The 15,610-nt window shown below is 41.8% G+C and overlaps 1 protein-coding gene and 1 long non-coding RNA gene across 3 annotated transcripts in view; one reads left to right on the forward strand and one right to left on the reverse strand.

Moving 5' to 3' along the window:
• The window catches only part of hhip (hedgehog interacting protein), a 31,900-nt gene that overhangs the window by 9,705 nt on the left and 6,585 nt on the right, over positions 1–15,610 (forward strand). For both annotated transcript variants that reach the window (XM_034544328.1, XM_034544337.1), the window contains exons 4-11: positions 942–1,143; positions 6,995–7,146; positions 8,472–8,645; positions 9,054–9,197; positions 9,388–9,506; positions 10,680–10,803; positions 11,891–12,036; positions 13,258–13,339. In XM_034544328.1, the coding sequence (XP_034400219.1) occupies positions 942–1,143; positions 6,995–7,146; positions 8,472–8,645; positions 9,054–9,197; positions 9,388–9,506; positions 10,680–10,803; positions 11,891–12,036; positions 13,258–13,339 (1,143 nt within the window). The remainder of the gene's footprint in view (positions 1–941; positions 1,144–6,994; positions 7,147–8,471; positions 8,646–9,053; positions 9,198–9,387; positions 9,507–10,679; positions 10,804–11,890; positions 12,037–13,257; positions 13,340–15,610) is intronic.
• Positions 1–15,610, reverse strand: part of LOC117738053 — a 33,924-nt gene that overhangs the window by 4,913 nt on the left and 13,401 nt on the right. Inside the window, exon 2 of the long non-coding RNA XR_004610072.1 lies at positions 919–1,044. This is a non-coding gene — a long non-coding RNA (uncharacterized LOC117738053). The remainder of the gene's footprint in view (positions 1–918; positions 1,045–15,610) is intronic.

The raw sequence follows: 15,610 nt of genomic DNA on the forward strand, positions 1-15,610 counted from the left end.
ACCGACATTCAGTCAAATAACTTCCAAAAGTTAGAGAGTCTCATTGGGCACTTTTGCACCTTATCCTCTGAGAGGTCTACTAGGATAAATGAGCAGGACTGTCTTTATTAGAGGCTGGGAGAAATTAAATCACAGTAATGGGCAAGCATTTGGGTTTTTTTGGGATTTAAGATATGCTCCTATGGTCCTCATGTAATCCACAGAGAGTGTGCTGGTGCACTTTTTGGTATTTTCATGGATTGTGATATGTAGCTAACCAGAGCACATAGAACACAGGATAGGACAAGAAATACCATTTATTAATAATAATTTCACTATTATAAATTACCAGCAAGTGTGTCAGTTGATTATGGGCTGTTATCAATTGTGGCCATTCACATCAGCTTCTCTTACCTTCCTCTTATCCGTGTTCTCTGTACCAAAAAAGCGACCATCTACACAGCAGGGAAAGCAATAGGGGTTCTTTTCCCCGTCTCTACAGTTTTGTCAGGTTCCTGCCCAGTGGAGTGTGTACAAGGGAGGGACAGAATTAACCTGCTGGGCTACTTTTGCTCCATCCGTGAGAAGCCCTGGTGAACCTGCTGTTTTTGAGTTAAGATTGAAAGACGTAGGGAGACGATTGGTGGGAACAGTGTTATTTTGCATTTAATTATTGCAGTCTTCTGGTTAAGTATGTCACCAAATTGGTAAACCAGCAAAGCCTTTTCAAAGTGCAACATCTCCCTTCTAAGCCCATGGCATGAGAAGCAGAAAGAGCACACCTGAGACGAATATCAAGTACTTGCATACCTAGACAACAAAGTTATATCTTACCGCTGAATATTGTTTGCTTCCTTCCAAATATTCCTGCTTCAGATTCTATCATGCCCCTTATACCTTTTATAATTGGATTATTCACGGCCTCCGTTGGTCTCTGACCTTTTGTCTCCCTTGTTACCCAGGAAACACAAACACAACTGCTACTGTGCCCAGGAGGTGTTGAGTGGTCTGAGGCAGCCAGTGGCCGTGATGCACTGTGGGGATGGATCCCAGCGGCTCTTTGTCCTGGAGAGAGAGGGAATTGTCAGGATATACAACCATGACCTCGAGCTAATCAAGGAGCCCTTCCTGGACATACACAAGCTGGTGCAAAACGGCCTGAAGGTAGGAATAAGCCCTTCCTTTAGTGTTAACAGTGTTTGCAGATTTCCAGAGGTAATCTGATAATATGGATATCATTTGGCCGCAGACGTAAATAAAAGAGGAAAGGATCTTGGCTGATGCAGTATGTAATATGGTTTGCTACATTGCTAGAGTTAATAATTATGGTGCTAGAGCCTTAACACTAAGCTTTACAACACAACTGTTTGCACCTATGTAAACGTGTGAGGAACATCTACAGCCAAGACAAATCTTCCTTGAAAATGGTGCCTGCTCACTATTAGAATTCAATCATATAATTACACCCAACTAGCAGTCATTCATCAAATGGGATTGTGGCTAATCATTCCGCTATTATCTGCTAATTTACTGTACATACAGCACACATTGTGCATACTGATAATTTTGCTGCCAATTCTCACAAGGCGGGTTAATTGCTTTCTTAATCTCTCCCATACTTCAGCAGTATTCTAATATCCCCCTTGGTTACCCAATACTCCGGGTATATACTCGAATGCCTGTGATATCCTTTCGCTTTCTCTTGCTCTCTTTGTGTAAAATAACGAGGGATTTACTGAGGGGGTTCTTTCTCTCTCTTAGAAGAGCTGAAAAAACGATATGTCTATATTTCTGTCAGAAATTAGGACCAATGTAGGATTCACATTGTCTGCCTGCCAGAGGAGGGGACATGATAGAGGTGTCACAGGGAAAGTACTTCTACTTCTGTTTGGCTTTGAGCTCTCTCTGAAAATAAAATAAACATGGGCAGGGCTGTATAAAAAGAGATACAATTACATGAAGTATCTTTTGTCATTTATCCAAAATATGTTTAAACAAAAACACACACACACACACATACATAATGGTCAGTTGACCTGGCAGGTGCTCTCTTTGGTTTAGTATGTATTTCACGGTGTGTTTCTGTTGTATATTCTTTGTTTGAAGAAAAGTCACATGGTGGTTATTATGTAGATTTTGGCAATTGTTACGTCAATTGTGTCATAGAGTAGATATCTTTCTTCTTTAAATATCTTCTTCGTGACATTGGAAATATTGCAACACATATATTATATATACTGTAGCTCTTAGAAATCTCTATGGATCTCAACTGTAATCTTTAGGGTAATGTCGTGATATTTGTTTTTTTTATCCGTAATCCTTACTTCATCTCAGATTTTGAATTTGAGAATCGTTCGGAAATTGTTGGGATGGCACGAGATGGGTTAGCTGCTATTTTTGTGGGGCACACTCCCGGACAGGAAGTTTATCTATCACGCATGCCTCCTGCTCCTCTACTGACAAGACATTTTGCTTACAAGGAGTCCAACGGAGCGCAGCAAATGAATATGCAACTGCCCCCTGCGGTATGCTCTCGCTGCTCTGCTGTGCTATCTTATCGTCATTCAATCCAAACTGGTTGTGGATAAAGTGATCATTATGACAATTAGACGTGGCTCGATCCCCCGCAGGCCCCAGGAGTCCTATACTGTGATGTTGGCTGCCGTAACGGGCTCCCAGCCACACGGGGTGAACAGAACCAGGGGAGGGCTAAGGTGTTTACTGGCAGCATCAACAGGATGGAGCAGCCTTTATACAGAGAGAGGAACCCAGGCCCCCAGGAGACAGGGCAGATAACAGGTTTATCATCAGCTCCACGCACATGCTTTGATTGTAATGTTCTGTGTTTCCTTCCACGGATCCCCCCGGTGCCAATTAAGCTGAACTGCACAGAAACAATGCTGTGCTGTGGTGGTGTGGGCTCCTAGCTGCGCTGTGGGTGTTCTTCTCCGGAAATGCAATCTCTATATTATAAGAGATTGTGTTGCTTCAGCTTGGAAGCAGTCCAGTTAGTGTCTGTGTGTGTATATAAATACCAACAAAAAAAAAGATATATTATTAATAGAACTTTAAGTGATCAAATAAAACATTAGGTTTCAGCAATATATTATATACAGTACAATGCTTTAAAATAAAGTTATTTAAAACTATCTTCAGGCAAGTTTTCCACAATTAGAGGTTTCTTGTCGGAGCCTGTCCAATACTGTAATTTGAATTTCTAAGTCTCATGGACTTGAGGACACAGTAGCGCCGCTTCATTCTATATGTGCCACATCGTTGGATAGCAGTGCTTCGAGCCTACAAGAGTTACATAAAGCTTTATAAAGAAGTTAATGACAAAACTTTGAACCGAATTACAATTATCCTTGAACTTGTTTATAGTAGCTCTCAGGGCAACCTGAGAGCTACAATCCCAAAACCATTATATTTGCCATATATATATATATATATATATATATATATATATATATATATATATATATATATATATATACATAATATTTGTGTGGACTTTGATGGTAAACTTTAGCCTCTGCTCATACAATGACAGCCCATTGCACTGTACAACTTCAGAAAAGACACTTGAGACTTGCAAGTGTAATAGTAACAGTGAGTTTTATAAATGCAGACATCTGTGAGTAGCATCCCAAAACTGACAGTCCACTGACATGTAGCCTGTGTATAATAGGCAATAAAGTATTTCACTGTTAAAACAAATAAGTCACAACATGTTATTCTTTCTTTCCCTGCTACGCTGACAGCTGCTCTGCTTTCTCAGTGGCCATCAGAGGCCCAGGGCTGATCTCATACCAACTGAAATAAGTGGCCTCATCTTCACTATAACTCATAATGATCTCACAATTATCCTCAAGCACGGAGCTGCCTGCTGGTGAAAGATGTTAATAAATATAGCAGTTACAGTAGCAACAGAATAGAGTCTCTTTTATGGCCCAGTTGATGGATTATATCTTATTCTTGATTGGTGGCAGGATTAATGTACTGTGAAATTGTCACAGGATGTATGGATAAAGAGGTGGAGGAGTTGCAGTGGAAATTATTATTGTACAAAGGAAAAGCAGCTAACACTACACATTGTCTGTGTGTGAGCGTAGATGCTGCAGGTAGTCTTTGAGTGAAGGGCGTAGACATTGCTTTGCTCCAATCAACTCATGTGGAATATCTTTTGGCGGAGGAATGCCCACGAGCCAATGAGGAAGGATCAAAAGGTTTCAGGGTAACAATGCATGAACCAACAGGTGCGTCACTAGGACTCGAGGACAGCTGCCCATGCAGAATTGGAAATCGTAGCGTTGTGCGCCTCCGCCACTCAGAAAGGACCGGCATTCAACGTAATGCACCGTGAGATGTGAGATAACAACCGCTTCTCATCCCTGCACCATAATACTTTCCCAGCTTTCTGTGGAGTGACGCCAACACTTTGACAGCGCCAAAGCCAGAGCCCCAGAGAACACTTGGAGGGAAAAGAGGAATGCAGAGGCAGGTGTTTGTGAAAAATGAAGAGATAATACCTCACGAGAGATTCAATCAGAGCCCCCCTGCCTGACTTGCGAAGAATGATGGCAGTCATAAAAAAACACAAAGACGTTCAAGGGAGAAATCGGGGGGGATGGGATTTAACAGTCATTTGTACAGTTTGAGGTTTGGAGATCGCAGGCATTATAATCAGCAACATCAACCTCTGTTGGTAAGACAATATGGAGGTTATTTATTATTAACATAAGGGTTAACGTTCTTGTTATAAAACAAATAATGTTGCAGCTTACCCCTAATTTGTCCCTCATCCTCATCCATATCTACTCAAGGTGAAAAGTATACCGCGCAACACAGCACGGGATCAAAGTGCACGCATTGTCCTGTTCTGTTGTACTCGTTAAAAATACACTCTGACACAACTGCTGAATCTAATCAGGGCTCTAAATTAGCTTGTTTGTACTGGATATTGATTTTTGAACTCTGCCAAGGTTATCCTGCCTATTGCAATTCTGGCATATCAATATTGAGCACTTACTCTTCTTTTAATCAAGGTATCTCGTTGGATTGACTGCAGTGAACGGCTTTCTAATGCAACGTTTTGTTTCTTGTGGCTCCGGTGCCAGCTCTGCTGTCCGCCTGATGCTGAGGGAGCCAGTAATTAGCAAGGCAGATAATATTCGAGCCCTTTTTAACTACTGTGTATCATGGTGGTCCTCCCTTGACTCCGGATCTAGGCCTCTTTGGAATTGTGGTCTTTGACCCACTCCCTATGGAGAGTTTATTTGGGGATGCGAGTCACTGCGTCCCCAAAATCATGAATCCAGCATTTCAAAGTGGGGTTGAGAATTTCTCTCCGTCAGATGGAACCTTTTGACATTTTCTTGTGCAGTCACTTCTGCTCTCACTCGCATCCAGCTGCGCAGTGTGCTGCATCCAGTGCCACATAACTCTTTTTTAATTTGACTTCAGTGATCTGACATTTAGTAGTACTCGTAAATTTGGTGTGGAGGAACTCTGCCTATTTGTGGTGGAGATTTATTTGTCAACTTTTACAAGATTTCACTTTATATTCAGATTGATAGAACCCCTGTGGCTTATCGTGTGGGCCTCTGTTGTTGCTCATTTGCGCTTCAAGTACATTTCTTTGTAGAGAGTCATCTCTTGTTCATACACATGTGGCCTATGTCACTGCTGCATTTGACTGGGCCAAGTCTAACGCAGTCCAAACAGAACTACAAGACTCAGTACACCAATTTATGATGTGTTTTACTTGGCCTGTGACAGAGACTACACCTATCCAGAGCCTGCCACTTGTGTTCAAATCAATACCCATGTTTTGATCTGAATTCCAATATTTTACTATTTTTGAGAGGGAATACCTTAAGGATGAGACAGCTGTGTTAATTGCAGACATGATACTAGTTTGCTTGCCATGAGTTAGATCATTTCTCTGCATGACGCTCACGTTAGATTCTTTCTTTCTTTTTTTTTTAAAGAATCAAGCTGTTTTAGAGAGCAACAACCACACAGGGGTTACTTTATAAACATTATTCACACCTAAGCCTCGCATTCTGTCCATTCTTTTGTCAAGAAGAAATAGTGAGGGAGAGTACAACATAAAAAAGGGGCGACCTGGCTAGTCTTGCCGGGGGAATGAAACGCTGTAGCTGATTATTACAGCTAACTATGATGGGAGGACCACCAGGGTAGTGACAACTGATGTAGCTGCCTCCGGGGTGAGAAAAAGGTTTACATATTACACAAGCAATTTAGATGTTTTCTAAACATGTTGCCAAGACAGTGGGAGTTGGCAGCTCTTTGCACCCCCCCCCCCCATCCCCCCTCCTCTTCTCCCCTCAACCCCTCCAAGCCTTGAATTTTGCATGGATTTTGTGTAAACCAGGAAAGAGCGAGGGGACGGGGAGCAAAAAGCACGGACTGAAGCACTCTGCACTTTTGTGCTCTCTATGAACTGTGAGTGAGCTAATAAATTCTTTTAGCCACTCAGCGTAGCATTCACGGATATCCCCCAAAGATTACACACACAAATCACTGCACAATGGAGGCCACCGGGAGGGCCTGGGCGTCACAGGGGCCCCCCGACCCTGTGGACAAGCGCACATAACCAGGCTGCGGAGAGGACTGGGCAAAGGCACGGGGTTTGTAGAGGAGGTGCAGCTCTACCCAGAGTCAAATGCTTTATAATGGTTGGTAATGGTATATTCAAAGAGGTTGGTGAAGGTGTGAAGTGAAACAGGCGAGGGTAGAAAAAGAGAGAATGGGAGAATAGCGGGGGTGTGAAAGGGAATGTGATGGATAAATAAAAAAAAGGGGGGGGGGGATTAGAGAGGTTGAAGAAATAAAGAGGTGGGGGGTGATGGGTGTGTAGGGGTGGCATGTAGTGGTCTTGGTGATGATGAAGATGACCAAGGGGGGTGATTCCGACCCCACAGAGCAGAGCAGGAGCCAAGGAGGGACATAATTAACTGCTGGATCTTTTGTGTTTCTCATCTGACTGCAGGGCGGAGATGAAAGGGGCCTGCTAAGCCTGGCATTCCACCCCAATTACAAGAAGAATGGCAAGCTCTACGTCTCCTACACCACCAACCAAGAGCGCTGGGCCATCGGACCACACGACCACATTCTCCGTGTGGTTGAATACACCGTTTCGAGGTAATGGGAGAAGTGTGTGCCAAATCTACCTTTTTTAAATATGGGCCATTCACTGCCTGAAAGGAAACCCAAACCTCAGCTGCCTCCTAGTCTGCAGAACATTAAACTGACCTATTAACTATTGGGTATTAATATAGCGTGGACACGTGCATTTCTTCATGCAAAGCCCACTTATTTAACCACTGAAAAATACAGGACAGTTTACAATGTGGTAAGTCGTAATTTGTAGCGATGCGATCTGCTTTTCACCTCATGCTCTCTTTTCACTGGTCAAAAAGTCAAATGGTTCGATTTGTAAAAATAGGAAGCTTTTTAAATGCAATAAGAGAATTAAGAATCGGTTGAAATTTAAATTTATTTGATGTTGTGAATAGGGTTGGATGACAAAAACCCTGATGGAAGACATTTTTTGCCAGAAACCATAGTAACCGCAGTAAATATGAAAGCTTCAAGAGCACACAGAGTCATATGGGCGTTAATTTGCAACACTCTTGTTATGATAGCGATGTATGCCTTTTACAATGGCCTGTAATTTAGACAACAATCTTTTCTCACGAACGTATTTAAGTGTTACATTTTAATTTGCATAATCACAGTTATAAGTTTAACTTAATGATCTAATCTTAATTATAGTCTTGGCACGCAGTCTTGGTGACTACAGCGTATAGACCTTAATTTGAGGGTCCAATCGAGAAATGACAGCTAAAGTATTTGATGGTAGTTCAAGTGAGTCATTTTTCTTTCTTTGGCAAGGTGCTTTTTAAAAAATTGCAGAACTACCCAAAATAACACATCATGAAATATTTGTTGCTGATACTGTGAAGCCAAATCCTCACTTTGCAGTCGAACTTGTGCAACATTTAAAATCCTGTGTTACATCTCCACCCACTGTCTTTATCTCACTGAGACACTGCATTAGACTAAATGACTCCAGACAACAAACTATTTAAACTCGTTTATTTCATGTCAGCATTCCTTATCCATGCCGTGGTATCATTTTACACACAAATACAATTATTCCTGAAAGTAATTAGAGAGTACGATTTAAGATTTTTTTAAATCGTGTCTCATGCAATTTATTTGAAACAATGCATTGCATTTCTTCAGTGGCTTTCACCCCAATCAAGAGCCAACTTGGTAGAAAAGCTACTTACCGAGACCCTGATACAGTGTATGAATAATTATGAGACTGTGTGGAAGCATAAAGGTATGGAAATGTTGTTCATACTCCTGATATGTATTAGTTACTTAATAGTTTAGCAACCATCCTGTTTGCACCCTTTGACATTAACCCAGTGACAATGAGGTGTTAACATTTTCCTTAGGAAAAACCCGAACCAGGTGGACACCCGGACTGTCCGGGTGCTGATGGAAGTGGCCGAGCTGCACAGGAAGCACCTTGGTGGTCAACTGCTGTTCAGCCCTGATGGTCTGTTGCACATCGTCCTGGGAGATGGCATGATCACCCTGGACGATATGGAGGAAATGGATGGACTCAGGTGAGCTCAGCGGTCTTACGCTGCATTCACACGACAAGCGACACAGCGACAGACTATTCCCATTGAGGCTGTAGACACAAATCTACACGCATGGCGGCGGGCGTGACGCTCTACAAATAGCTGGTCTTTTTTTCAGCGCTCCAACGTTGCAGTGACGCGTCAATCAATCACATGTTTTTGTTTCACTCTCTATTCCGTTCCATCTAAAACCAATAAAAAAAGACGAGTTCTCAGTGCTATTTAACAGCAATAACGCGGCAGCTGCGTTGCCTTTGTTGTTCGTAGTGTTGCCTGCACCATTAGAATCATACTACAAATGGTCGAGTGCTGGTGTTTGTGCCCCAAGGATAAATCCTGTCTAGCTACCCTCAATCGTGAAGCTGTATTCTTTTGTGTGTTTGAATGCAGTGATTTCACAGGGTCCTTCCTGAGGGTGGATGTGGACACAGACTGCTGTACATCACCTTATTCCATACCGCAGAACAATCCATACTTCAACAGCACCAACCAGCCACCTGAAATCTTTGCTCATGGATTACATGACCCAGGCAGGTGAGTGAAACATTCGATGAGAAACTGCTGTTACTGGCAAAAGAGATCCACTCTTCAAAATACTGTACAACCGACTCCAAAAGTTTTAGCGTACATGTTTAATTACAATTATTCCATGAAAACAGTTCTTATGCCAACTTTCCAATATGTAGTTGGCAGCTTTCTCATTCTCCTGTATTCTGTTCTGTAGGTGTGCAGTGGATCGGCTTCAGACGGACAACGGGAGTCTCCTGATCATCTGTACGGATGCCAGTGGCAAAAACACATCAGCAGGAAGAATACTGGAGATTACTAAAGGGAAAGATTATGGTGAGTTAGAATTTCCATACGATCCCCCCCCCCAAAAAAATTTTTTTAGAATATTTATCCTTTTTAAATATTTATCCTTTTTTTAAAAAAGTTTTGAAGGAGTTAATCATTTTTAATATAGCTCCTGATAAAAATTATTGATTGTTTTTGTTTAATGGCATTAGAAAGAAATGTAAATACATTAACTTCTTAACTTCGGCTGAAAATAACATCTGTTTTTACGAATGTCTTTCATTTAGTAAGAACATGGTGTTTTGGCAACGCGTTCAGAAAACACCCCGGGTTGAGTGCAGAGACACTGAAGGTTGAATGTAAAAATGATGTGATCTAGAAAGATTCCCCCCTTGTGGAGTGTGGATTTGCCAAGGGAATGTGAAATTGTGTCCATGAGTACGATTTAAAGCCGTCAACAAAAATAACCGTCTCGATGATGGTTTAGCATAGCCTTGCTCCTTTCACATTGAGATAATAATCAATAACAGCAGCACCTTCACAATGCTAGTTCTCTTCTCACAAAAAAAAAAGAAAGAAAAAAACTGCTGTTTGTTCCAAATTGGACTCTTTGCCACAATGAGTTGTTGCTTTGGCAACCGCAATTATTCCCTCAACCGTGATTTCTCACTCCAATTCAAAGTGCCGGTTTATGCCACAGCCGAGTTACCCAACCTCTAAAACGAGTACAGTTGGAAAATGAGCACACAAAGTCTTGGATCATACATTTGTAAAGACGGCAAACCTCCATTCATATTTCCCTCTGCCAAGACGACTACAATACAGAAAACATGCCATATTGTCTCAACATCACCTTCATAAAGATGAGTGCATGCTGTTCCAGTTTTGATAAAGCAGTCCAAGTTGTCTGCCAAGGAAGAAATAAAATGTATTGCTCTCTAGATAAACTCTTTTTTCTCATTGAACTACGTTTCCCTAATAGAAACCACACAACCATTAGACGACTGACACAATTAAGTAAACATTGCAAACACAAACTTTATTAAAAAATGTATAATAACTTTGAGTAAATTAGTAGACTGTAACCCCTAGGATGCAGATTGATGGATGACTTGGTTAATACAGAGATTAGATTGCCTCTATCATAAACCGTTGTTTACTGGTGTTGCATGAAGGCACCAGGGCCTAAAGCCGACCTTTTGCCTTCTTGTCCGCCCCCAGAAAATGAGCCTTCTGTCTACGACCTGCAGTCCAGTGGAGGAGCGCCGCCTGTGGGGGGCTTCATCTACAGAGGCTGTCAGTCTAGAAGGCTCTATGGCAGCTATGTGTTTGGAGATAAAAATGGGTAAGAATGAAAAAGGACTGACTGTAGACCTTTTCACAGCGGACATGTCATTGTAGGAAAAGCAGAAGGTGTATTTGATAACATTAACGATGGCTGCATTCCACTTAGGGGAGGTATTGTGCTTTCTGGCTCACTGGCATAGCTTACTGGGACACTTCATGTAACTGAGCCATCGACAATGTTATCATGTTGTTATCAATTTCAGCTGTGCTTTTCATACTATGACACGTGAAAATATCTGCTGTTCTATATGAAACATTGCTGATGAACTGAAAATGATGTTGCTCCGTGTTGTGAAATCTAGATCGACTCCCCCGCACACTTGTTGACTGGCTTTATTTTAAAGACATAGTAGTGGCCTTATCCTGTTGGCGTTAAAGTGCACTTGATTTCTAAGTTATCAGACAAACATCTTAAGCCCCACTGAGATCCACATGACACGTTCTTCTCTTCTCGAACGGAAAATCTGTTCCCTGCGTCGGCATGTGCCAAAGTAAACACAAAGTTCCATCCACGTGGGGGAAAACAAGTTCTATGTTACTGTCACCACTTCGTCACGGCCCATTCAGTGTAAATGGAGATTAGACATCCTGCTCTGTGCTGTTCACACTTTTCTTTGGTTTGTAATTCATCCTACTTTGCTGATGTCGAACACTGACGCTTGAGTAAACAAAGGAAGTAAATAGCAGGGGGCGAGTACACTATCAGGAGTTGGCACTGTGTTTAGAACAATGTGTGGTCGGTTAATTTTGGGCCTTATACAATTTAAGCGCATACTGTTGTGGCTAAGTGAAGGCTCCGGCATGATGTTTGTTTTGAAACTAAAAGCTGAGGTCTTAAATAACACCATGTGAGACACGAGGTGGAAAAAACTGATGGGTCAATGAACCATGTTACATGAAGTAAAAGTTGTCCCCGTGTGGGATCTCAGCTGTAATGTGTCTAATACAGCAGGCAAATGAATAGTTTTGTATTTCTCACTCTATTATGAGTGTAAGAAATGTGCATGTCGTGTATCTGGGGGAGATAAACTGACAACGTAATGAATGCAGTGATTCACCTACTCTGTGTGTTTTGTTTGTCTCAGTAACCTGCGGATCCTCCAGAAGTCTGCATTGCCAACATCCGCAAGTGGGGAACAGTGGCAGGAGAAAGCTCTGTGTCTGGGCTCAGCGGGCTCATGTGGCTCCATGCTCCTGGGACACATCTTGGGTTTCGGAGAGGATGAACTAGGTCAGTGGGGCAATGATAAGAAAACTGGCACAGTAATGCAGATGTTTTCTCTCTTTTTTTCTCATCTCTCTCTCTCTGTCTCCCTTTGTTTTGTTCTTCATCCCGACATCTCCATTTAGTGACGGTTATGTGGTAACATATTTTCTGAAATCCCTTGTGGTGTTTTTTTAACATGAACCCCTGAAGGCTTGTTGGCCTCTAATGACGGATGGAAAAAATCATGGCTTAGTTATTTTGTTGTATATTTATCAATGGTGCACATGTTGAGGAATTTTCCAGTTGGTTATTCAACAATGTGTTTGTAATGTTTTGCACAAACACAGTGGGATGAATAAGAACATGATTTAAAATCTGTACAAAATTGCAACACCTATCCAACACAGAGTAACACTCAAAACTACAGGGGAACTAATAGCGTTCTTACCTCTATGGCACATTCCCAACAGGATATTAAAGAGTGTGTACTTCCTTTTGGATTAATTGTCATTTCCATAAGATAGCAATGCTACTCCAAAAGACCTACTTATGAGCTGTGTTTAGGGCCACCCACAATGCAATGTTTTGCATGGGTAGAGGAGATGTGTTACTGTTTACCTGGGGGGAAGGATGGAGGGGGGGCTGCAGCATTAAGATAAGGTAGGGTGAGCTGAGGTGAGCAGACTAATATGATACAGAACATTTTTAGCAGCTGCACCCCCACCTGACACAAACAGAATTATTAACTGCCAGCTCTGGTGTTTCTGATTAGCATGAACACATGATGTGGCTCACGCCATCAGAAATGTTTAATCACAATTCTTGCAAAGGCTTGAGAGAGTTATTATTTGACGAGATTTTTAAAGATTCCTGAATTTGATTATGAGTTGTGCAAGAATCATCGATGTATGGGCCCCACAGACACATGTTTACAATTTGTCCACTTACGGAATTTTCTTGTTGGCTTGTTCCTCATTAAATTATCTGCTTGGTTCCCAGTCATGATATCCAATTGCCCAGTTAAACTCTTTCTTATAGTCCTTTGGCAAATGTAGCAATGCAGAAGCTGTAGCCACACTCATTCTCCTCATGCCCTCTCCCTTTGTCCTCTTGTCTCCTCCTCGTTTTGGCACAGGCATTGCATAAATTGGAGAAAGATTGACATGTGACATATGCTGCACTTTGAGAATCTGTAATGCAAACAGTGCTGATGGCCCGTTTCCATGTGACTGTTCCTATTTGCAGGTGAAGTCTACATACTGGCAAGCAGTAAAAGCATGGCGCAGTCACACAGTGGGAAACTCTACAAGCTGGTTGACCCTAAAAGGTACATTTAGAACATTTTCTTTATCTCAGGGGATGGTTTGCTTCACATTTGGAAAGGGGCTTCTAGTGAACCATATTCTTTCAGCCATCAATTGTTTGTAAACTGTTGCGGTATATAGTTTGGTCTCACTTTAATAATAAGTAAGTGAACCCTCATGCAATCTAAACAGACTCCAGCAAACCAGCCCGCCATCCCTAATTCCATGCTGGTTTTGTTTTATGGTGGGACTACGACGATTCCACATACAGTATATCATACAAGACACTCATGCAACTGACTCTCATGGAACCATGGATCTGTAGTTATTCACATTTCACTGCAGGGACGTCTTTTCCTCACTACCTAACACACGTCCTCTCCACACACACTAAACATATCGCTGTCGCCAGGACTTTTATGCCCTTTAACAAATCATCACATGATCACCTTCCTGAGCCAAAACAAATGCTGAGCAGTAAGTGGAGAACAAGCATAGCATTTCAAAATGTTATTGTAAAGTATTGCTAACAGAAACACTGACTAGCTGGCTGTGTGTCACCTTAGTAACTATTGCGTGCTGGTTATTTTCACAGTATTTGACAGTAGAGTTTATTCTGCTGAGAGGAAGGAAAACACAAAGGCACCTGTCGTCAAGCACAGAGACTTCTCACACAAGCTCATGCATATATTTTATTTGTCATTTTGTGGACAAGGTTTTTTAAAATCCAGCACACACACACACACACACAACTTAACTTTGAGTGGGGCAATCCACTCCGTGCAGACTAATGCTTAATGAGTTGATGTTAAACAACTGGAATGTGTGGGCAGTGCTTCATAATTCAAATATGTGTGTGTGTGTGTGTGTGTGTGCGTGTCACTATGCCATAATCCTAACCATATGCAGTCAGTATTATGAATTATTCTGATAGGGATGGATCTATAAACTATTTGTGCAAAGCCAAGTACATGTTAAAAACATTTGTCACTCGAGATGAGAACATATGCAGATGGAGCATGAATTCCTCCCACATGATACAGTAGGGAAGTATACGCATATGTGTCTGATATACTACCCTTTGAATGAAATTCCTGCAAACATAAACATACTTTGTAATTCAAACTAATTGCATATTCATTTTCAAGCTGAATCCCCCCCACCATGTTTCTGCCTATCTTCTTATCAATAAGTTCCTGCGTGGTTGGGCCCATCTGCTCAGGTCAGTGAGTGGGTCGAGTCCAACTTTAAACATATTGAATGCACAAGAAAAGTCCTAAATTCAAAACATTTCTTTAGGTGCGATTTGATTAAGAGTGGCAGATAAAGTAGGAGAGGCAGACTCCAAGAGAGAGAGAATTAGCATTCTGGTGGCTCACTCCATATTTCTGCTTTCTGGCGTGACTGCTGGATGCATTTCTCCCAAAGAACAATTCTTTCCAGCATCAAGTGGACTTGTTTAGTCTGTGTGCACCCTGCGGTGTTGGAGTCTTGACTCCTAATACACTCTGGCTTGGTTATTTTGATCTTGTTACAGCGAGGATGGAGAGGGGAGACGGGGGAGTAACTGGGGTAGCTAACATGTCTGACCTCAGTGCGTTATCAAGTCTGGTGGTCCTCCCCTTTTTTCCTTTTCCATACTACCCTAAAGCCCTCTCATAAAGAGGTTTGTTTTAGAGTATGGTGGTTTTTGTGGTCCAGTATAGCATCTAGCGCTGTGTTTGGGAACATAGAGGGAAAAAGAGGAACTGTTAGGGAGGGCGGCAAAGGCTTACAGGGAAACATCAGCCATGAAATCCCTCAGCAGTGTTTGTGTAAACATGTCCTGGCCAGATGACTTCATTTCTAGGTATTTGTTTGTCAGTTGGAGTACCCCTCCAATAATAAATAGGCCACCATGCATTTTGAAACATGCTGAATGTGTGTGGCGTGAGGGTGTATGTGGGTGAGAGAAAGAGAGGCAGAGGGCAAGACGGGGCTTGTTTGTGGTATAACAGTTGGATAGAAATATTTCCAACAATATCGTCTCTATATTGTGGCCGTGACATGTAGTTGAAAGCTCTGAATCAATAGTAACTGGACCTTTTGAATTTAGATTCTCTTCACCGTACCCCGATCCTAAAGGTTAAATATAGGCATCTTTTAAAGTATATTTGTAGAGCGCCTTTCAACAACGTGGTTCAAAATACTTTAGATATAAACAAGGTGTTGAGATGTAAAAGAAAACAAAAGATGCATATGAATTAGATTTTCTTTTACGTAAAATGTGTATGTATGTCATATCTGAATGAGAC

Source organism: Cyclopterus lumpus, chromosome 1, assembly GCF_009769545.1.
Source record: "Cyclopterus lumpus isolate fCycLum1 chromosome 1, fCycLum1.pri, whole genome shotgun sequence".
Taxonomy (NCBI): Eukaryota; Metazoa; Chordata; class Actinopteri; order Perciformes; family Cyclopteridae; genus Cyclopterus; species Cyclopterus lumpus.